This window comes from Passer domesticus, chromosome 8 (assembly GCF_036417665.1).
Source record: "Passer domesticus isolate bPasDom1 chromosome 8, bPasDom1.hap1, whole genome shotgun sequence".
Classification (NCBI taxonomy): Eukaryota; Metazoa; Chordata; class Aves; order Passeriformes; family Passeridae; genus Passer; species Passer domesticus.
This window is the reverse complement of record NC_087481.1, coordinates 1,354,359-1,378,078: the sequence shown is the minus strand read 5'-3', so window position 1 is coordinate 1,378,078 and position 23,720 is coordinate 1,354,359. Positions and strand designations below refer to the sequence as shown.

At 50.1% G+C, this 23,720-nt stretch overlaps 1 protein-coding gene and 1 pseudogene across 1 annotated transcript; both read left to right on the top strand.

Annotated features, from left to right (window-relative positions):
• Positions 1 to 23,720, top strand: part of LOC135306046 (zinc finger protein 420-like) — a 124,888-nt pseudogene that overhangs the window by 35,801 nt on the left and 65,367 nt on the right.
• Positions 11,741 to 12,897, top strand: LOC135306058 (olfactory receptor 14J1-like). The gene has a single exon (XM_064429618.1). It carries the CDS (start codon positions 11,741 to 11,743, stop codon positions 12,671 to 12,673), a length of 933 nt encoding a protein of 310 aa, XP_064285688.1. The 3' UTR covers positions 12,674 to 12,897.

Here is a 23,720-nt window from a genome sequence, read left to right as displayed (position 1 = left end):
TGGAGGACCCACATTGTGAAGAGACCTGTGATCCATGCTGGGAAGACACCTGTCCCTTCTCCTGCCCCTGCCAATGACATGATATGGGATCGATGAACATGAGGTTCGGTCCAGGGCCGTGTCATTATATCCACTCCCTCCTCAGGTCATTGCCGGGGCAGGAAAGGGTCTGTCTCTCCCTGAAGAGAAGGGTGTCCTTTGCAGGCAGGAGGAAATATGTGGCCAGGATGACCCAATGAGTTTTGTTTTGGTTTTCCCTGTAATTAGTTTTTCTTTTCCCTTTTGTTAGCAGTATTGTTTCTGTTCTTGTTTGTTCTTTATCTTGTTGCTGTTCCAAATAAATTGTTCTTATCCCAGGCCAGGATCTTTGCCTTTTGTGCTTTCCATGGGAGGCAGAAGGGCAGCGAGCAGCAGCATTGTTTTAGCCGGAGCAGGAATCTGAGAAATCCCATTCCTAAACCCCAGCCCTTGGAAACTGAGCATCCCAGCTGGTCCCAGCCCTGGTTGCCATGGCAACAGCCTTGGGAGCGGATCCCTGGCTGGGGCTGTGGGAACCTCTTCCCTCTGGTGCCCAGGGACAGGACTGGAGGGAACAGCTGCAGCTGAGTCGGGGCAGGCTCAGGTTGGATCTCAGGAAAAGGTTTTTCCCCAGAGGCTGCTGGGGCACTGCCCAGGCTCCCCAGGGAAGGCTCCCAGCTCCAGGGCTCTCTGAGCTCCAGTAGCGCTTGGAAAGCGCTGCCAGGCCCAGGCTGGCATTGTTGGGGTGTCCTGTGCAGGGCCAGCAGTTGGACTCCAGGATCCTGATGGGTCCCTCCCAGCTCAGCCAGTTCTGTGGTTCTAAGGGAACAGGGTCCTGGTGATGGTTTCCATGGAAACTGACCAGAGGAATGGGGCTGGTGATGGTTGCCCACTAAAGATCAGATTTGTCACAGGCACTCAGAGGGGTTCCATGGGGACTTTCCAAGAGTCTCCAGGCTGTTCAAGAGCTAGAATGTCACAGGCAGAGACAGGGGCTCCATGGACACCTCCCAGGGGTTTCTGGGGATGGTAAAGAGCCCTGTGCTCAGAGGCAGTCACAGCCATTCCATGGTGACATCCCAGGGCACCTTGGGCTGCAAAGGCACCCATCTGTCACAGGCACTCACGGGGGCTCCACGGTGACATCCCAGGAGTCCCCAGGCTGCCAAAGAGCCGGGATGTCCCAGACACTCAGAGGGGTTCCTGTCATGGGCAGAGTGGGAGCTTCAGGCAAAAGCTTCATTTCTTTATTGGAGAAACTCCTGCTGTGTCATGAGGTGGAGAAATGACACCCAACACCTGATGGAGAAGGAAGACTTGCTCACCGGATCATGATCGACAAGTCTCGTCTTTATTCCCGAATCGTCAATTATTATACACCTTTTAATTAGCTCATGCATAGTGCAAAATCCCAGCTCACCATTGGCTAATTAGTTATCAGCTATCTGTTGTTTTGGTATAACTACTTACTACTTTCCCAGGCTGTTTTGCTCCACCACCTGCCTGTGTCTCGCTCCACCACCTTCATCCGTGGGCCAAGGACACAGTTTAATTGGAATGGCAACTCCCCTCATTCTCTATCTCGGTCAAATTAATCTCACTGTGACCTTTAGCTTGGAGCCAGCTTGTTACAAAGCTTCCAACATTTCCCCCGTTTTCTTTTTGGGCCAGAAGTGTTGTTTTCCAAGCCCTTTCCATCATCTGACTCACTATTCTTTGTACGCAGTTAAGCAAGTATGGTAATACAAGCATTAGCAATAATATCACACCTAATATCCCTATAGCATACATTGCTGCTCTATTCTGCAATACTGCATGATTTACACTTTGTACATCTTGAGACAGCATGTCCAATATCTGTCTGTCTTCTTTGCTTGTTGAATGGTCAACGTTTCTCTTGCTCTTGATAGAGTTACACATTCTTCATTGAAATCCATCTGGACTTTGCACCTGTTAAAACACAAACAAATCCCACGTCCCTGCAGGACTGAAGAATTTTCTTAAAATCCTGGAGGTGAAGAATGGGTCCTGGTTTCATTTTGCAATGTTACATAGAGAAATGTTAAGATAAGAGTAATTAGGAATCAATTTAGATAATACACACAATCAACAACACATACAAGATCAGAAAATTACTAAACACTACCACACTGAACTCTTATCCCAGAGTCTGCGACAGCTGATAAACTTTAAAATGACAGAGAATTGGAGAAATCATGTCCGGATTCATGTTTCCCCCAACTCCTTCTGAAAATAGCTCAGCTATCATAGATGGTCAAATCGCCAAGTCAAAAGGACTTGAATACTATTTGACGCAGAAAACATCTGGGTTGATTGTCAGTCACTCCATCCAAATAGAGCTAGAGCTTGGCCAGAGCCCAAACTCTAATTGGTGAGTGTCACTTAACATATTTTTTAAACAGGACTTTTAAAAACAACGGTTATAAACAAGAAACCTTAGGGTTACAAACCAATCAAACCAGCAAATAATTGAATCCTTCTGAAGTTTTTGTCAAAACAGAGATTTTCCAAACACAGCAAACTTCTTGAATTCTCTGCTGGAGTATTCCTGTAATAATAATTAAAAGAACCAGAAAACTGGCAATTTGGATAAAAACCCTCAGAAACATCTAAATAGTTAGGAAATAAAAAGACAGGATCCTGAAGAGACACGTGTCTTGCAGGTGATCACACACACAAAAAAAAAAAAATAGAAAAACACATAAAAGGAAAGCACATGAAAGCTAGCTGCAAATACTACAACAATACCTTAATAATAATTCTTATCACAAAAATCTGAAAACTTCTTAACAAAAGGTGCTTGAAGGGGTTAAAACAACTTTCCCAAAGTATTCATCTAGTATTAACAACAATCACTATCTATCAGCATTACTTACAAAAACTGGAAATAACAAAGTTTATAATCTTATATCTAATATAAGTTTATAATCTAATATCAATAATTCTTAAAACTTTGAATCTTGGATAGATATTTTAAAACAAAACTGAAAAAGATGACAGATAATCTTAAACACAAATAATTTCACTTAAAATAAGGATAGTACAAAATAATTAGCACATTTACATCCATTTATCTAATGCCATCTCTTAATGAATAGAAGAGAGCAAAGACTATAAAGCCCATAGTATACAGAAATATTACAGTTTAAATCTTCTCATATGTAGTCCAAACAGAAACTAGGAAGTTTACTTAGACTCTGCCCCACTAAAAGGTTGTTCTCGCTTCAGGCAAGGGAAAGGTAATAAAGTCATCACACTTAAAGCCATCAAACCCAAATACTCAATCACTTTTAAAAAGGCAAACACATTTACAAAAAAAACTGGTAAACAAACTGTAAAGTCTGTGGAACAGTTGGGTGAAATGCCCCGTATAACATCTGGATGAAGCACTGTGTGAATTTTCAGAAGTTTTCTATCGTGATCTTGAAGGAAATTCCTGACCTGTTTTTTCTCAGACACTTGTTTGAATTGCTGCGATGGGCTGGCTGCTGTGGTTGCCAGGCAGCTGTGACAGGGCGGTGCTTTGAGGAATGTCTGCCCGCACCTGTCTCCTGCCTGCTCCAGCACCGCTTTAGTCTGCGCTATCCCGGGGGTGAGGAAAGGAACGCTCTCGCCCGCACCCGCGCAGCCCCGATCTCCTTTGGGCTCCGCTCTGCTTGGATTTCCACTTGGGCTGGTTCCCCCTGGCTCTGCGCCAACACCCGCAGCCAGCGGGAGCACGTCCCACACCGCTGGTGCTTTTGTGCGCTTGCAAAAAGTGAAAAAGCCCTCCTAGCTCCAGCTTTTGGGTTTCGCATTACTGGTGCGCGTCCGCCGCAGCTACCATTGGCACTGCGCTTATTATTAATTGGAATGGCAACTCCCTCATTTTCTATCTTGGTCAAATTAATCTCACTGTGAGCTTTAGCTCGGAGCTAGCTTGTTACAAAGCTCTCAACAGTTTAGCCCAGAAATGAGTTCTGCACTTCTAAGGCTGGTTCTGAGAGTGAAGGGGGAGAAGAAGAATTGTGCAGTTTGTTTTCAGAAACTGCACTCACTCCTCTACATTCCGGCTCCTGGACTGTTGTGATGCCCTAAGGAGCTGGAACAGAGGCTAGAGGGAGTTAAGAGGAATAAAGTGGTGTCCTAGGTTACAATACAAAGATGTATTCTATTCCCATCCTCAAGAGCTGTTGAAACCAGGAGGGGCACTGTTTGTTCCTTATCTCCTGTTAATGGGCCCATCAATGCCTTGCCACATGACTCAGAGATAACTCCCTCCAAGAGCCATTTCTGTTTAATGGGTAATTAAGGATCCATCCCATGACTCATAGAATGATATCAGCCCATTGTGAGATGCTCTGTCCAAGTAGGAGAGGAGCTAAGCATCCCCACCTGGATACAATCTGAGTTTTGGGACGGAACAAGCTGTCCTTACCCACTGGTTTCCAGAGGCCAAGAGCTACTACATATTTTCTACAGCATCACCACTTCAACAAGACCGTTTCATCTGGACTGCTTTCACCACCCTAACTCGCAGGGTGTCAGCTTGTATTCTGACTTTGTCAGTGTTTTGTTTTTTTTTTTCTTGCATTATTGCGTGTATTTGGGGTTTTTTTCCCTTTTCATAATAAATTGTATTTCTGACTTGGAGTGTCTCACTGGTTTTGCTTTCAAGCCAGAACCTATATATAATATAATAAAATAATCAAAATTTTATCTATGTAATTAAAAATTGATAATGTGAAATAAGGGTGGCAATGGTAATATGTCAGCTTTGGCTGCTCACTGTGATACTAAATGGCCTACAGAAAAGAACTGGCCAAGACCCCGGTGTCAGTGGTAAACTTTGTGAGATTGTATACAACAAATAAAAAAGGAAGGGATGAAATTGGCAATTTTTATAGGATTTGCTGATACTGTGATGTGGAATGCTTTATCTATTACTGTGAGAAATGCAGTGATTAAGACTTCTGGGTTTTTCATGTGCCAGACAATCCACAAGCTGCAGGATTGGTTGAATGGGTGAAGGGTTTGTTAAAAGAGCAGTTGACAAAATGAGGAGATGGGAACCTGTCCCCATGGAGAACCCATCTCCCAGATGTGCTCCATGCCCTTAACAATGGCCCACTGGGGAAATGGAAACCCCTGGCTGTGCACAGCTGCACCCAATTTGCAACTACAACCATGGGCAGTGAGACTTGGACTGCCTGGGAAATTGTTGTGGGTGGGATGGCCCCTGGCAGGGCCAGCCCAGAGGCTGCAGGGTTGGACCTTCATGCACTGGAATTAATTAGGATAAATCAGAAGCAAATTAGAGTTATCCATACAGGAACAGGAATTCAGATTCCTCCAGGACACTTTAGTTTGGAAACTGCTCACTTAGGGCTTGGCTTTGCAAAGTGTTCATGTCCTGGGAGGAGGAACTGATGCAGATTATCAAGGAGAAATTAAAGGAATTGTGTTGAACAACAGTGAACAAGATTGGATTATTCAATCCCATGGCAGAGTAGCAGAATTATTGATATTGTCAGTTTTTAAAACAATTGTGAAAAAAGGACATCCACCTCAAATCACTGCTGTTGGTAGAGATAAAGGGTTTGGATCCACCAGTCCTAATAAAGGAACCAGAGTGTGGGCCCAGAGGCCAAAAGGCCCTCCTGAGGCAGCTGAAGGAACAGCTCTGGGGAAAGACAGCATTGTTTGAATCCTGAAACCTGGGCAGGAACAATGGGAATGTGTCCCTGCATCCAAGTGTTCTGTCTGAGAACAAGTAGGTATTACAGGATACTGTTTTGCACATCCTGCCAGACCAAATCTCCTTGTTTGCCCCAGTGGCCCCTTTGGAAAATGCTCTGATCCACAGGGCTCCCTGTGAAGGCTGCTGTGACACTGAGGGACTTGCACACAAATTCCATCCAGGAGCCTGGGTGCCCTCAGGGACTGGGACCCGGCCCCCTTCCAGCCAAAGGGGAAAGGGCCCCACCAAGCCTTGTTAGCCACAGACAACATGGTAAAGCTGAACAGCAAAGGACCTTGGAGGCATTGTTCTGGAATAAAAAAGGCTCCAGCTCCATGGACAACAGAATTATTGTTCCTAACTCAAATGAGATTGAGCGAAAAGAATGAAGAACAGTGTCACTAAAGTACTACTCATGTCTGGAGGTTGTACCTTGATAATCAGCCAGAAACTTTGTTTGCCACAAACACCACCAGTGTTTCACCAAGGGATTAGTCATCAAAATTTGATGATTAGTTCTGAAAATTTCAAGATCAGAGTAGCCAAAGTACTCCACGTCACTAATTGCTGGGTTTGTTCTCAGCTGAAGTTGGGAGGAATGGGGCTCCCTTGGAGGGCCCATCCTGTGGGCTGGCCAGAACTCAGTCCATGGGCTCTGACTCGTAACTGTCAGTGAAGGGACAGTTCAAGAAAACACAGGAATACAATGATCCGTTTGACAGGACTCACTAAGATTTCCCTTCAGGAGAAACCGAAGCCTGTTCTAGTTACAGAGGCCACAGTGTGAGAGGATTTCTGTGTTTTACCATCACTCCCAACGTCAGTAGAGCTTGGGCTGCTGGAGCTGGTCAGTGTCAGTGTTACACCACTCCTGGCTGCAGGGCCACCATTTAGGGTCCTTCAGCAACAACCACAAGGAAGAGTTGGGGCCCAGAGAACATTTTCCTCCCAAGGCGTGCCTTGGGTTTCAGAAAGCAAAAGATTCTGGTTCGTCCTGTGCCCCATGTGTGCTGCCCCATCCTGTGGAGTTGACTGGATGGATTATTAGAAGAAGTAGCAAATGATGCTGTTAAAATGTCCAGTAGCACATCCTATGGGCTCCAACAAACACAAATGGGCACTGCACAGAACCACATGGACTTGGATTATCTGCTTGCTGGCCAAGGAGGAGCCTGGGCTGTCATGGGACAGGAATGTTGCACTGCTCTCAGTGATGGGTTTGAAGGCCAACAGTCAGCAATCACCTTGACAGAAGGAGCAGGAGAAGAGTGGCAGAAAGAAGAAAATTCTTCTTGGTGGGATTGGCTTCATGGCTGCCAAACTGGAGGCTGCTGTGAAATGCATTTGTGGCAGTGTCTGTCATCACTGCAGTGTGAGCACTTGGTGTGCACTCTGACATTCCATGTTCGAGTTGTTGTGACACTTTGTGCTGGCAAGTGGAGTATTGAGACTTGTCTTAAAAGAGACAGTCTCAAGAAAAGAGAGGCATTTGATAAATGACAGAGAAGAACAGCAACTCTTTAGGCATGTTTGAAAAGGAATGTGAATAGCTCTGAGTAATGAAATTTAACAGCACTTAATTGAAGCACAAGGGGAGATGCCTTTATGCCTAATACCTAAATCTAAACTGTGCTATTGAAAGAATGGTTATGAAGGTTGTACTTCATTGTAGCTCTCAGGGCCCATCCAAGTAGCAACGTCTGAACAGGCTGGGATCAAGGCCTGAACAGGCCTGGAGGCAAAGTTCATCTCTAGATGAACCTTCCAACCAAATGTTATATTTGTATCCACTCCCTAACAAAGCATTATTAACAACATGATCAGTGGATGGGTTCCTTGATAAAACATGGATTTCTCTTTCTGTATTCAGAAACCAGACAAGGCCCCATCTGGCCTTGTTTGGGGGTGAAGGATCAAAGCCAACTCCCTTGATTCCTCCTTGAGTCCTGGCCAGGCTTTGGGAGAGACCAATCAGGAGAATGAAACCAGATGTTCCCACACTAGCAGTGATGTCAGTTTGTTTGTTTAACAGTGTAAAAGCTGTGTCCTCTCACAGTGGGCTTGGAGGCTCCTTGCCTGCAAAGGTGGAGGCACCTGCAGGAATTCCCAGTGTCTGGGAGTGGCTCTGCAGTCCTTGTCTTCCCCAGCTGATGTGTGGATCTGGGTGATGGTAAAGTCTGAGGGTAACTGGTGATGAATCTTTCTTTAATCACTGCAGGCAATCTTTGTTAGTAATGACTGGATGGATTGCTGAGCTTCTTTTGTAATTCTTTGCTAATGATTATGTGCTTTGCTAAGCTTATCCTTTTGTAATTCTTTGCAGCTGTGCATGATATAAATTACAGGATTCCTGAAGTTGGTGTCTGCGTCTTTGGTACTGACCCTGCCCAGTGGTGAAACAGGGCCCCCTCTTGCCTAAGAGTTACCTGGGAAGGCAAAAACCCTCACTCCAACATTCCCCCCTTCCTCCTTGTTCCCTGCACTTCATACACTGAGCATGATGTCCTGTGGTCTGGGGAATCCCCAGGGTCAGTTGGGGTCACCTGTCCTGGCTGTGTCCCCTGCCAAGCTCCCCATAGCCCCAGCCCCTGCCCAGGGTGGCTGGAGGAGGGGCAGGACAGGCCTTGGCTCTGTTGCAGCTCAGCAAGAACAAAACCATCTCTGCGTGCTCAGCCCTGTGCTCAGCACCCGGCCCAGCAGTGTCTCAGTGCTAGTGTCTGTGCCCTCGGTCCCTGCCAGGGCTTTCCATGGCAGCTGCCAGGACAGGTGACCCAGGTGTCACCCCCAGTGAGGGCTGCCATGGAAACAGTGCCAGCACTGCCCCTTTCTGTCTGGCTGACCTGGCCTTTGGCCCTGGCAGTGCCCTTTGCTGCTGGTTCCTGGTGCCTGAGCGGCCAGCGCGGCACAGGGCAGGTGGCCGTGGCACAAGCCCCCAGCCAGGGATCCCCTCTGGCTCTGGGCAGTGACAGCAGCCCTGAGCAAGGGGCTGGCGCACTGGGGTTGGTGCAGTGTCCATCCAACAGTGTCTTGTAATGGCCCAGTGCAGACTGGGATGATGATCCACCCTCACAGCTGGCCCAGGGCAGGTCTGCAGTGCCCTTCCCCACAGCCTGTCTGCACAGAAGCACTTGATGGATGCTCTGCATTTCCCTTCCCTCACTCTTGGGTCTCTCCCACACCGCCCAACTCAGAGCTTTCAGCTGCAAGGAGTTCAAAGCTGGTCTGTCCTTCAGGAGTTGGTCTAATTCTGCCCTGAGCAAACTCTGGATTTGTGTTTATTGCAGAATTTCCTGTGTGTCTAAAATATTCCTTGCAGGGTTCTGCCTTAGGGAAGGGGAACCTCCTTGGTGGCAGCTTGGGCTTGGCACACACTTGAGGAGGATGTCTGTTTTCAATGGGGAAACTCAGGAGTTTTAGATTGCTTCAAAATATAAAAGAAACTGTACCCTCTTTGGCTGTGTACAGCCAGTTCTCTGAGCAAAGCAGGTCCCAGGTGAGTGAGGAGAGACAAAATGGGCTTGGGGAATGTGGAGCAAGGTTGTCCACGCTGCATCAGACCTCAAGGCACAGCTTCTCTGAGCAGGCCAGAGCTCCTTAGGAGAGTCCCTGCTGGATCAATATCAGTCACTGAATGCTGCAATCACCTCTTGTGTAATAAGAACAGCCATAAAAGACACCCTTTAAAATAGGAATACATACTTGCTAGAAGCTCTTTGAAATATTTCTCCATAACTGAAAAAGTAAACCCTCCTAATGAACTGCACTAGAGTGGAGGTAAATCAAGGCAGAGCCATGGTTTGGCAGGACTTGCTTGATGCTAACAAGCCCCATGGTGCATTTGGAGCTGAGCCCTGGAACCTCAGGACCTGAGATTGTACAAACCTGTCCAGGAGTCAAAGTCAGAAGAAAACCCCAAAGTGTGTCAAGGCATGAATGGGTCCCACTGAGTTCCATCCCAACACAGGCTCCTCATGGACTCCTTGGAGGAGAGAATTGGGAGCCAGGATGGCACTAAAACTTCTCAAAGACTCGGTGTGAAAAGGAAAATCCAAAGTACTTTAAAAACCTTGAGTACTTCAAAGTATTAATGAGCCCCACTGAGTATCAGTACAAAGATCTCAAGGGACTCGTTAAAGCAGATAATTGGGGCCATGATTGCACAAACCTCACCCAGAGTCTGTATCAAAAGGGAAACACCGAGTGCCTTAAAATAACTGAAGTACCTTGAAGTATTAATGAGCCCCACTGAGTGTTGTTACTGACAAAGCCTCTCCAGGGACTAATTACAGCAGATAATTGGAGGCCATGATTGCACAAACTTCTCAGAAAGTCAAGATAAACCAAAACCCAAAGTCCTTTGAAAAACCTGCAGTCCCTGGGAGCATTCAGGAGCCCCCAGGGCCATTCCTGAGCAAGGCTCCCCAGGGACTCCTTCCAGCAGATCCTTGAGGCCACTGGGATGTGGGCTAGGGGGGGATGCTGAGGGCAGGACAAGGGGCTGACAGTGCCCAGCCTGGCTGGGGCTGTGCCAGGAGGCCCCAGGGCCTCAGGACAAGGTGTCTCCTCCCAGCCCTTGGTGGCACAGACCATGCTGCTGTGCCCCAGGGCACCAAGACTTGGCTTCTCTTTGTCCCCACCTGGCATCAGTGCCTCCAGTTCTCTGCTCTGCCTGGGGCCTGGCGACACTTTCTCAGTCGTGTCCCTCACTGGGACCCATTAAAAGTCCAAGAAACTTTGGAGTTGGATTCTGACTTGGAGTTCTGGAGATGTTTCTTCAGCTGCCTCTCAGGGACTGATGTTCAGGGCCTGAGCACAAAGCCCCAGAGGGTCATTAAAGTCCTTGTGCTGTGTCTGTGCTGCTGAGCTGGGCTGGGCTCCTGGCACAGAGGCAGCTCCTGGTAAGCAAGAAGCACATTTCAAAAGCACATTTCTCGTGATGAGCAGCTCTTCTGCCAGCCCAGCAGGGCTGGGGCACTGCCTGCAGCCAGCCCGGGCACAGCCCAGAGGCACAGAGAGCTTCAATCCGTCAGGGCTGGGAAGGTGCTGGGAAGTGCCTGGGGCAGAATCACTGCCAGCCCTTGGCACAGGAACCTCTGGCTGCAGGACAATGCAGCTGCAGCTCCTGGAGTGATCTCCTCAAGCTGGAACATCCCAATGCCTGCAGACCCTGTGAGTACATTCTCTGATTCTCTCTGGTGCAGAGCAGCCAGGGGTTCCCAGGGCTGTCCTGCAGAGCAGGCTCCTGCAGCCCAGGGCGCTGTGCTGGGGCAGGGACTCTGCTGCCTGCCAGGGACAGCTCTCAGCCAGCCCTGGCAGCTGATCCCAGCACTGGGGGACAAGATCGGGGTGGAAGGAGATATCTGGTAAGTTTTGGAAGTGTTCTCCTTGTGTGGTGATGATGCTGCATTGTTCAGCACTGCTCCAAGCATGGCATTTATTTCCATAACATTTCCAAGTAGATTATACAGTGAGACAGGGGCTGCATAAAAGGGGAATTCCTGTTTTTAATCTACTGCTCTGAATTACCAAGATGGGAAATTGCACATATTTATCTCTCAGTCCATGTTGAGAAAAATAAAAACATTTTTTTCTCATATCTTAATAAACAGGGCAGTAAGAGAAATCAGCACAGGGCCCTGTAGAGGCAGAATCAGTGTCTCTTTTCTAGCCTTTTCAGGTTTGCTCTGACATTGCCATCAAAGCCTGCAGAGCCAGAGCTGCCCCTGGGCAGTGCCAGAGCTGGGAGGGGTCTGCAGAGCAGAGCTGAGCCCCCAGGGCTGGGCTGGGCTCTGGCAGCACTGGCAGGGCCCAGCCCTGGGCACAGGGAAGCAGCTGCTGGCAGGGACAGCTCCAGGCAGCAGAGCCCTGGGCAGGCAGAGGGGGGAAAGTGCACCCAAGCTGGGCTGGGATACTTAAAGTCCTCCCCAAACCCAAGTATTCCATGATTATTTTTTTACAGATTCCCATGCCAAGTCACAGCAAATGTTCAACAGCAGCTCCATCAGCCACTTCCTCCTGCTGGCATTGGCAGACACGCGGCAGCTGCAGCTCCTTCACTTCTGCCTCTTGCTGGGCATCTCCCTGGCTGCCCTCCTGGGCAACGGCCTCATCATCAGCGCCGTAGCCTGCGGCCAGCACCTGCACACGCCCATGTTCTTCTTCCTGCTCAACCTGGCCCTCAGCGACCTGGGCTCCATCTGCACCACTGTCCCCAAAGCCATGCACAATTCCCTCTGGGACACCACCACCATCTCCTACACAGGATGTGCTGCACAGGTTTTTCTGATTATCTTCTTCCTTGGAGCAGAGTTTTTCCTCCTGACCATCATGTGCTACGACCGCTACGTGTCCATCTGCAAACCCCTGCACTATGGGACCCTCCTGGGCAGCAGAGCTTGTGCCCACATGGCAGCAGCTGCCTGGGCCAGTGCCTTTCTCAATGCTCTCATGCACACAGCCAATACATTTTCCCTGCCCCTGTGCCATGGCAATGCCCTGGGCCAGTTCTTCTGTGAAATCCCCCCCATCCTCAAGCTCTCCTGCTCAAATACCTACCTCAGGGAATCTGGGCTTCTTGTGTTTTCCGTCTCTTTAGTATTTGGCTGTTTTGTGTTCATTGTTTTCTCCTATGTGCAGATCTTCAGGGCTGTGCTCAGGATTCCCTCTGAGCAGGGACGGCACAAAGCCTTTTCCACCTGCCTCCCTCACCTGGCTGTGGTCTCTCTGTTTATCAGCACTGCCTCATTCACCTACCTGAAGTCCCCCTCCATCTCCTCCCCATCCCTGGATCTGTCAGTGTCAGTCCTGTACTCGATGGTGCCTCCAGCCCTCAACCCCCTCATCTACAGCCTGAGGAACCAGGAGCTCAAGGCTGCCCTGAGGAAAATGATGACTGTATCTTTTCAGAAACGTTAAACTTTTCTGTTCCAGAACCTTGTGAATGTAACTTTTTAAAATCTTGGCCTTTTTTTCCTATTTGTCCATTTTGTCACTGGGACCTTTTCTTATTATTTTTCTGGTGTTATAATGTTTTTTATAAGATACTGCAGTACTACTCTGAGCATTTCTACATGAACTTCTACTGCTCTTTTGTAACACAAAGGCTTTTAGGTGGCTTGTTCCCTCAGCATTTAAATAAAAACAAGTGGCTGTCCTGACCTGTGTGTCTAAGGCATTTCCACAGCCCTTCTCTGGCTCTGCAGGGGCAGTGCCTGTGAGCAGAGGTGGAGGGAAGGGGCCCCCAGCACAGCAGCACAGCCAGGGACAATGGCCCTGCCTCTTTCCACATCTGCTCCTCCCAGCTCCACACTCCCCTTCCCAGCCCTGCTGTGGGTGCAAGGCCGGAGTGCTCTGGCAGCTTGGTCACTGTCCTGCTGTGTGTCCGTGCTGTGCCCTCAGGCAGGGACAGGCCATGGGCACTGCTGGGACACAGCTGGGCTCCAGCACAGCAGCTCCACCAGCAAAGGGCATCTCCTGAGCACAGGGCAGGGAGGCTTTGCTCCTATCCAGAGTCACTCTCAGGCCTCTCAAGAGGCTCCTTGTGTTCCTTGTTCTCCCAGAGCTCAGTGGGATGAGATCAGGGTCTCACTGGGGCCTCCAGGGGACTCAGGTCGGGATGAGGTTTTGCTTGTGGGTGGCCAGTGCCCATCAGATGCTGAATGGTCTGTGCTGAACCTTCCTGGGGCTCTGCAGCTTGTGCCAGGGCTGATGGCAGGGGAAGGTTTGTCTGGAGGGCCTTGGGAGCTGCCAGGAGAACACAGGGCACCTGCAGGGACAGTGTGTGCCAGGGACCAGCAGGGAGTGGAGCTCACTGGGCACAGGCCTGGCCAGGCTGGGCTCACCCCAAGATCAAGGACTGAATGTCTGCTGTGAGCCAGGAGAGCTCTGCAGCCCAGGGACACAGCAGGCCCAGGGAAAGGAGTCTGGGCACTGCCTGCTCTGACCCTCAGGGAACTCCCCCAGGAGGATCCAGGGCAGCCCCAAGCCCCTCTGGCAGCCCTGGCACAAGGCAGGCACCTCTGAGCCCCCTCCATGGCCCCGCAGAGCCTGTGTGGGAGGGGGTCAGTGCAGGGAGCACCATCAGCTGCCTCTGTGTGCCAGGCTGAGCAGCAGAGCCCAGCAGAGGCAGCCCAGGGCCCCGGGCAGCACAGCCCCCGTGCTCTGCAGAGCAGCAGCCCCAGCTCGGGGCTCTGGGCAGCAGGGCAGGGGCTGCAGCAATGGCTGCTGGGGCCAGCACAGACGTGTTCCCCTGGGAAAGGCTCTGGGGGCAGCTGGCATGGGCCAGGAGCAGAGCAGGAGCCCGTGGGTGTGCAGAGGAGCCCTGGCAAGAGGCTGGCCTGTCCCTGGGCCAGCAGGAGCTGCCTGAGGAGCCCCGGGGCCAACTCTGCTGCTGGGCTGGGCAGCGGGGCTGGCCCTGGGGCTGCAGGAGCTGCCCGAGCTGAGCATCTGCTGAGCATTCCAGACCCAGAGTGGCTGTCCCTGACCTCCAGTGCCTGCAGTTCCTGCAGTTCTGTGGAGCCCACAGGGTCAGTTTTGCCAGTGGGCAGGGTCAGCACCAAGGACACAGACACCAACTGAAGGAATTGTCTAATTTATATAATGTAAATTCCGAAATTACAAAAGGAGCAGCTCAGCAATGCACCCAACCATCAGCACCAAAGATTGCCTTCAGTGATTAAGAAAGATCCAGCACCAGTTACCCTCATACTTCACCATCCCCCAGATCCACACAGCAGCAGCTGGGGGAAGCTGTCCCAGCCAAGGGCTGCAGAGCCACTCCTGGACACTGGGAATTCCTGCAGGTGCCTCCAGCCACAGGTGAGGCTCCAACCTCGCTGTGAGAGGGCCCAGCTCTGACAGTGCTGAATGAACAAACTGACAGCACTTCTAGCGTGGGAACATCTGGTTTCATCCTCCTCTTGGGTCCCTCCCAAAGCCTGGCTAGGGCCCAAGGAGGAACCAAAGGAGGTGACTTTGATCCTTCAGCCCCCGAACAAGGCCAGATGGGGCCTTGTCTGTTTTTTAAATACAGAAAGGTAAATCCATGTTTCACCAATGAACACATACAGAGATCATATTCCTCATAGTGATACATTAATGAGTAGATACAAATATAAGATTTGGTGGCAAAGTTTATCTAGAGCTGAACTTTGGCTCAGGGCCTGTTGTTCAGGCCTCAGTCAGGGCCTGGTGCTGAGGCCTCAGGACTTCAATTTGTCCTTTAACCTGTAGAGGAACTACAATTCATAACAATTCTTTCAATAACACAGTTTAGATTTAGGTATTAGTCATAAAGGCATTGCCTCTTGTTCTTTATTTAAGTGCTGTTCAGTACTCAGAGCTATGATTCACATTCCTTTTAAAACAGCCCTAATTAATTGCTATTCCCTGTTATTTTATCAAATGTCCCTTTTTTCTTGAGACTGTGTCTCTTTTTAGACATGTCTCACTACTCCATTTCCAGCACAGTGTCACAACAACATGGAATCATAACACACCAAGTGCTCACACTGCAGTGATGACAGTGACTGCCACAAATGCATTACACAGCAGCCTCCAATTTGGCAGCCATGAAGCCAATGCCACCAAGAAAAATGTTCTTCTTGCTGCCACTCTTCTACTGCTTTTCCTGTCAAGGTGATTCCTGACTGCTGGCTTTCAAACCCATCAGATAGCACTGCAACATTCCTGTCCCATGAGAGCCCAGGTTCCTCCCTGGCCAGCAAACAGATAATCCCAGGCTGTGCGGTTCTGCAGAGCCCCATTTGTGTTTGTTGGAGCTCCTGGGATGTGCGATTGGACATTTTAAGTGTATCATTTGCTATTTCTTCTAATAATCTAATATTTCTTCTAATAATCATTACTGTAATATCCGCAGGACAGGGCAGTGGACGTGAGGCACAGGGTGAACCAGAATCTTTGGTTTTCTGAGATCAAAAGCACTCCTTGGGTGGAAAATGTTCTCTTGGCCCCAACTCTTCCTTGTGGTTGTTGCCGAAGAACCCTCAAGGGAGGCATCAGCATTGCCTGGAAACAGGACCCAAACCATCCTTTAGGAAGCTGTTCATGGGCAGTGTCCATACACGCAGCAGCTCCCATTCCCAGTACCAAAGGTCTGATTTCCTGTTTCCCACTGGGGGGTGCTGATGGATCCAGGGCTCCTCCCTGGGCCCTCCAAGGGAACCCCATTCCTCCCAACATCATCTAAGAACATTTACAGCAATTAGTTACATTGAGTATTTTGGCTACTTTAATCTTTACATTCTCATAAGAATTTAATGACGAATCCATGGGGAAACTGTAGAGGTGTTCGTGGCAAACAAAGATTCTGGCTGACTCTCAAGATACAATTTACAGACATCAGCAGTACTTCAGTGACATGGTTACTCATTCTTTTTCCTCAGTCTCATTTGGGTTAGAAACAATAATTCTGTTGTCCATGGAGCTGGCACTGTGTTAATTCCAGAATAATGCCCCCAAGTCCTTTGCTGTTCAGATTTAGCACGGTGTCTGTGGCTAACAAGGCTTGGTGGGGCCCTTTCCCCTTTGGCTGGAAGGGGGCTGGATCCCAGTCCATGAGGGGCACCCAGGCTCCTGGATGGAATTTGTGTGCAAGTCCCTCAGTGTCACAGCAGCCTCCACATGGAGCCCTGTGGATCAGAGCATTTTCCAAAGGGGTCATTGGGGCAAACAGGGAGATTTGTTCTGTCAGGATGTGTAAAATAGTATCCTGTAATATCTCCTTGTTCTCACACTTGGCTGCAGGGACACATTCCCATTGTTCCTGCCCAGGTTTCAGGATTCAAACAGTGCTGTCTTTCCCCAGAGCTGTTCCTTCAGCTGCCTCTGGAGGACCTTTTGGCCTATGGAGCCACACTCTTGCTCCTTTATTAGGACTGGTGGATCCAAACCCTTTATCTACACCAACAGCAGTGATTTGAGACGGATGTCCTTTTTTCCAATTGTTTTAAAAACTGACAATATCAGTAATAGTGCTACTCTGTAGTTGAATAATCCAATTTTGTTCACTGTTTTTAACACAATTCCTTTAATTTTTCCTTGATAATCTGCATTAGTTCCTCCTCCCATCACATGAACACTTTTCAAGGCCAAGCTCCAGTGAGCACTTATCAAAACAAAGTGTCCTGGAGGAATCTGAATTACTGTTTTGGTATTTATAACTCTAATTTGCTTCTGATTTATGCTAATTAATTCCAAGGCATGAAGGTCCAGCCCTGCAGCCTCTGGGCTGGCCCTGCCAGGGGCCATCACACCCAGAACAGTTTCCCAGGCAGTCCAAGTCTCACTGCCCACGGTTGTAGTTGCAAATTGGGTGCAGCTGTGCACAGCCAGAGGTTTCCATTTCCCCAGTGGGCCATTGTTAAGGGTATGGAGCACATCTGGGAGATGGGGTCTCCATGGGGACAGGTTCCCATCTCCTCATTTTGTCAACTGCTCTTTTAATAACCCCTACACCCATTCAACCAATCCTGCAGCTTGTGGATTGTCTGGGATATGAAAAACCCAGCAGACTTAATAATTTTATTTTTGTATTTTTCACACTAACAGACAAAGCATTCCCCATCACAGTATCAGCAAATCCTATAAAAATAGCCAGATTCATCCCTTCCTCCTTTATCTCGCAAAGTTTAGCACTGACAGCTGGGTCTTGGCTAGTCCTTTTCTCTAGGGTATTTAGTGTTACAGTGAGCAACCAAAGCTGACATATTACGAGTGTCAGCCTTATTTCACAGTATACATTTTTAATTATACAGATATAAATATAAATTTTTGTGTTATATTTATTACTACTATTAGTATTACTATTAGTATTACTAGTATCACTTGCACAAGTGAACCTGAGCTCAAGATTAAAATCTTCTACTGTTGTTCTATGTGGGAGTGTTCCAACAACAATTTTCCTTTTGATAGTGCTGTTTCCAATCTGCTGTTAACAAATTCCATCCTCATCTGCCCAAGCCCACAAGTTCTTTTCCTTTCCCATATGCAATTTTTGGATGCATTTTAAGACATCCAGGAGTTCATCCTCTTTTAACCAACTGCTCCACTGCTCACACGGTGCCCCGACCTCAGCCCACTCCAGAGCCAGCCAACTCCAGGGAAGGGCTTCCCATCTGGGAATTTCTGATGGCACTGATCCCTCACATTTACATTTAACAAGAGACATTTTGTTGTGATCTGGCCAGACTCTGCCAGTTTTGTTTTACCAGTGGGCAGGGTCAGCACCAAAGACACAGACTCCAACAGAAGGAATCAGTGTCATTTACTGCAGCTCAAAGCAGCAAAGGATCACAAAAGGAGCAGCTCAGCAATGCACCCAACCATCAGCACCAAATATTGCCTGCAGTGATTAAGAAAGATCCAGCACCAGTTACCCTCATACTTCACCATCCCCCAGATCCACACAGCAGCAGCTGGGGGAAGCTGTCCCAGCCAAGGGCTGCAGAGCCACTCCTGGACACTGGGAATTCCTGCAGGTGCCTCCAGCCACAGGTGAGGCTCCAACCTCGCTGTGAGAGGGCCTAGCTCTGACAGTGCTGAATGAACAAACTGACAGCACTTCTAGTGCAGGAACATCTGGTTTCATCCTCCTCTTGGGTTCCTCCCAAAGCCTGGCCAGGGCCCCAGGAGGAACCAAGGGAGGTGACTTTGATCCTTCAGCCCAAACAAGGCCAGATGTCAGATTTCATGGCCTTGTCTGGCTTCTAAATACAGAAAGGTCAACACATGTTTCACTAATGAGTGGCTACATCTATCACAGTGCTAATGACCATGCATATTTCATTAATGAGCAGATACAAAGATAACCTTTGGTTGGAAGGTTCATCCAGAGGCCACCTTTGGCTCAGGGCCTGCTGTTCAGGCCTCACTCAGGGCTCTTGTCCAGGCCCTGGCACTTCAGGGACGTGGTTCAGTGCTGGGTTTGGCACTGCTGTGTGACCAGCTGGACTGGGTGAGCTCAGAGGTCTTTTCCAACAGAAAGGATTCTGTGATTCCGTGATTCTATCTGCTGAATTCAGCTAGGTCCATGTTAGCAGCACTCATTTGCTCAGAAAGTCCCCTCTTGCTCAGCTCTTGTGGCCTGAGGCTTCAGCTCCTTCAGCTGCTGGTGCTAAGCTGCTCATGCTGAACGAGACAACTCGGAGAGAAGAACACAGTCCATCCAATTCCTTCTGGGACACAGAGAGGGGAGGGTATGGAAACAGGAGCATTGTTTGGTATGGCCTCCTCTCTGTCCTTCATGCCTTTCAGCACTTTGAACCAGCCAGGAGCTTTCTCCAAGAGTGCAGTGAAGCTGCTGTTCCTGTCCCAGGTCTGGCTCTCTCCAGTCTCTGACCTTGCCTGGTTTTGTCCCTCTTGCTGTGCCCTCTGTTCCCCCAGGGCTCGGTGGCTGCTGCCCAGGACTGTGGGACTGGCTCAGATCCAGTGGTCGAGACCCTCCTTGCTGTGGCCTTGGAGCTGCCTGAGCTGCCTGGGCCTTGGAAGCTCCCCATGGACAGGGAGTCCCCAGCTCCGTTCCTTGCACAACCTCCAGGAGCCCAGAGCTGCCATCTCAAGTCCTTGCTGGCCCTGGGGGCTCCCAGGTGCCTCAGGCTGCTGTGACACCGCTGCACACAGGAGGGAAGAGTGGCAGGGGCTGTGCTGAAAGTCAGTTCCATGTGCTGCTGCTGCTGCTGCTGCTGCTGCTGCTGTGGGGTCATTTGTCCAGCCTTGCCCCAGAGTCAGGGATCAGATCCAGGCCCTGCTGCTGCTCCCTCGGGATCAGCCCCAGTTTGGGTGTTGCTGTCAGGGCCAGCAGGAGCGGTGGCTGGAGCAGCAGGTGCTGACAGTGCCCCAAGCCCCGGGGCTGGAGGGGTCCCTGGGCTGGGGCTGGGAGGGAGCTGCCCCTTGTTCTCCCTCTGCCCCAAGCAAAGCTGGGCCAGGCACAAGTGGGGCAGCACAGCCACCAGGGAGCCTGCGAGTCTCTTCCAGCCCTGGCTGCTCAGAGTTTGGGCCTTGGAGCCTCAGGTGGCCAAAGGCAGCTGCTCCTGGTCCCTCTGTGTGCCCCCGTGTTCAGCAGTGCTGCTCCATCAGTCTGTGCCCAGCAATGGGGAAAAGCCTCAGCCCTGCAGGGCCAGGAGCTGCCGGGCTCTGCCTGAGCAGCTCAGCCAGCAGGAAGGGAGCTGCTCCACATGGGAACCAGGAGCAAAGGGCTGCAGCACCTCGTGCTGGGGCAGAGCCCAAATTCTGAGAGGGAATAACAGAGTTATTCATGTGCATTGGTGCATCAGCACTGCAGGTGCTGTGCCTGCAAACACAGGGTTCGAGATCTGCAAAAGAATTCTGCAGCTCTTGACTGGATCAGGATGTCAGCAGTGCTGAACTCCAGCACAGTCCAAATGAAACACTTCACACCTCTGCTCATATCTGCTAGATTTTTTTCTTCAGGGTATCCAGAGAAAAGGAAACAGAGGAGGAGCCTACATTTTCATTGTTTATCAGAAATATTTCTCTATTTGGTGTACATTCCTTTTGTAGGACGAGTTCTCTGTTAAAAACACTGGACAAAAAAGAAAAGAAAAAAATATGAAAGATAAAACCAAAAAAACAAATGTGTAGTGGAAATCTTCGGTAACTTTGGATTAAGAGGCAACTAATCTTTTCAAGAAGAGAAATCAGTTACTCTGTAAATGTTCTGATGGCATGGATTCATCTTACTGACCTCAGCATCCCTTTTTTAAAACATTCAGGGTTTTGTTTGCAATATTATGTTATTTTAAATTGTGATTGAATCAATAGGAAATTGAGAGATCTACCATGAATTCATGCATTACTGTGTCTTGAGTGTAAAAATATTGCAGTTTGAAATTTGGATTTAAAGTGTTGCAAATGAAAGTTATAAATCCCAATAGATTGTCTGACAGCAGCTTTTCCTAGAGGATGTGCAGCACTCCAAGGACTTCATCAGTGGGGTTGGGGGTACTTGGATCTTTGTCCTGTGCCACTCTGAGAATGTCATAGAATGGAACTTCACCTGCCACCAAAGCTCCTTGGACCTTGTGCCCCCAGGCAGGCACAAAGTGTTTGTGCTGCTCCCCCTTTTGCACAAACCCACAGAGAGCTGGGATTTTTCCAAGTCTCGTGTCTGCAATGGGCCATATTCCTAGAGAAGCAGCAGCCCATCCCGATGAATGTGGTGAGTTATATGGATGGTTGTGAGCTCCACTTCCTGCCTAGAAATCCTGAAACTGCTTCTGAATGCTGCTCCTTCAGCTCTGGGATACCTTCTCACACAGAGCTGGGGAAAAAATCCCCTGGTCTCTGGCTAAAGGGTGAGTTATGCCAAAGTTAGAGCTCTGTGTGAAGTCTCTATCCATCCCTATCCTCTTAATATACCAATATGTGGGGGTGTGCATGGATTTGTCTTGTGTACAAAGGAAGGAGTATGCAAGCAACGGTACTGACACTTTCACTGTCCGTGTTCATCCCATACCTATGGGTACAGAGACATTATGGAAACCCTGGCACACACAGATCCTTCTGTCCCTGCGTACAGAGACATCCAAGAGCCCCTGGCACACACAGACCCTTCTGTCCCTGGATACAGAGACACCCAAGAGCCCCTGGCACACACAGACCCTTCTGTCCATGGATACAGAGACATCCAAGAGCCCCTGGCACACACAGACCCTTCTGTCCCTGGAGGATGGAGCGTGGTGGGTGGGGGTGGTTGGTGGGCAGCGAGTCCCGGACAGCAGGCCAGACCCGGCTCCAGCCCTGCCAGGCCCTGCCAAGGCTCAGTGCAGGATCCTCTGGAATGGGACAGCCTTTCAGCCTTGTCTCTGCCCAGAGGGGCAGTGCTGGCCTGGCAGCACAGGTTGTTTTCCCCTCAGGCTGCAGGAGATGAGAACACAACACTTGCCAACACTGAGTGTGAGGCACAGCTCCGGCTGCTCCACATGAACCTCAGCTCTGGGAGCACTGTCTGCCCCAAGCTCCAGGGGCTGCAGTGGGAGCCCGGCTGGGCTCTGCCCTGGGGCCATCCTGCAGGGACAGCTGGAAACAGGGAGCATTCAGCTGCCACAAACAGCCAAGCCAGGGCTGCAGGGCAGCTGCTCCAGCCCGGACTGCACTGCTGTGTGCTGTGCTCTGGGGCTGGGGCTCCCCACACAGGGGACTGGACTGGTGTGCCAGAGGAGACAGAGAAGCTTCAGCTTCAGCCTCACTGAGGTGGGTGCATCGGCTGGGAAGAGTGGGGAGGCTCAAGGGGATTCACAGAGCTCATCCTGCTGCAAGGACCAGGAAAAGGGAGTGGGAACTCAGCAGTGAGGAGAGCTGAGGGCTGGAGAGTGGCTCTGAATGACACTAAAATGCCACTGGACCTCTGAAACATTGCTGCTCCTCAGCCACTGACAGCATGAGTCCCTAAACCTGGGGCTCAGCCCTCCTTGTGGTCAGGGGCAACAAGGAAGGCCAGCAAGTGATGGAGACAGCAACGGGCTGGGAATTCACTGGGGGAAAAAAGGGAGCAGTTGAGAAGTAAAAGGCAGCTGGGGGAGAGAACTGTTCAGAGAAGGGCTGAGCTACAGCTTGAGCAAGCTGAAAAATGTCATTTGGAGTCCTCCCAGATTGATTTCATTTCAGAAGGTATTGAACAAGTTTAATTTTTGGGAGGTGTCACTGCAAACTTGAGCTGTGTTGCCAAAATGCTCAAGCAAGTCTGTGCTGCAGGTGACACCATTTCTTCTTTGGCTGATTCCGGCCCGGTGCTGAGCTCCAGCAGAGCCCTGGCAGAGCCCAGAGCAGCCTCAGCATCCGCAGAGCCCGGCTGCAAGGAGAGAAAGCAGAAACTGCCCGTCAGCTGATGGCTCCTGTCCCCTTGTCCCAGCTGCCCGTGGTGCCCAGGCCATGCTGGCTGTGCCCAGAGCAGTGCCCAGAGCTGCCCATCAGTGCTGCCTTTGGGAGCAGGGCAGGAGGGCAGGACATGTGCCCAGCCTGCAGCCAGCCTTGGCACATCCACCTGCTCAGCAGCTGCCCAGAGCAGGATGCTCCTGTGCTTGCTGCCATCTCCCAAAAGCTCTGATCCCACCCTGCCAAGCAGACGGGGACCCACCTCATGCCATCCATGGCTGGAAGAAAAGCTGGTCCCAAACGATGTCCTCAGCCTGCTCCAAGGGCACGGCCCATCCACGCCGCAGCTGCTCCCAAGAACTTCCTGATCCAGACTGGACCAACCAGAATGCTTCCTCTAGAAAAACAAACAACAAATTGTTGAAAAGAGATGACAGACAAAAAGGGAAAAAAAGAATAAAGGGAAAAATCATATCTCTGTGAGGGGATTGAGGAAGGCCCAAGCCCTGCATGCCAGGGAAAAACCCAGCCATGTGTGAGCAAAGCCCAGGTTTTCTCCCTTCCCCCTGCACTGTCCCTCACAATAACCATGATCCCAAAGCAAACAAGGGCAGTGGAGCTGCCCAAGCCCTTCCTTCCCTGCACAGCAAAGCACCTGTGCGCAGATTCTGGAGTCCCACCTCTGCTCCCACCACAGGGGTTTGTTTGTGTTGGGCTGGCTGCCCCAGCCCCAGCCTGGGGCACGGTGGGTGCTGGGGGCTGTTGGCAGGACCAGGAGCCCACTCCCATTTCATACCCACCCCAGCCCATGCCCCCAGCCCTGCCAAAAGCAGCTGGGCAGCCGACTGAAGGATCAGCTGCATCTGCCCCCGCAAAGGGGGGAACCTTTGCTTCCCAGCCAGGCTGGGCAATGCCCAAATCTGGGAGCATTTCCCCAGGTGTGGACTCATCTGCAAATTCCCTGTGGAGTTTGGCTTTGAAGAAGGTGCCACAATCAAAGTGCATCACCTTCAACTGCTGGTGGCCAGGTTGAGGAAGAGGTTGTCATCCTTCATGTCATCCTTCATGTCATCCTCGCTGTCTCCTGCAGCAGCAGCCCCACCCGGTACAG

What these genes read in the sequence shown, in the direction of transcription:
- LOC135306058 (XM_064429618.1), top strand. Translation starts at nt 11,741, where the DNA reads ATGTTCAACAGCAGCTCCATCAGCCACTTCCTCCTGCTGGCATTGGCA.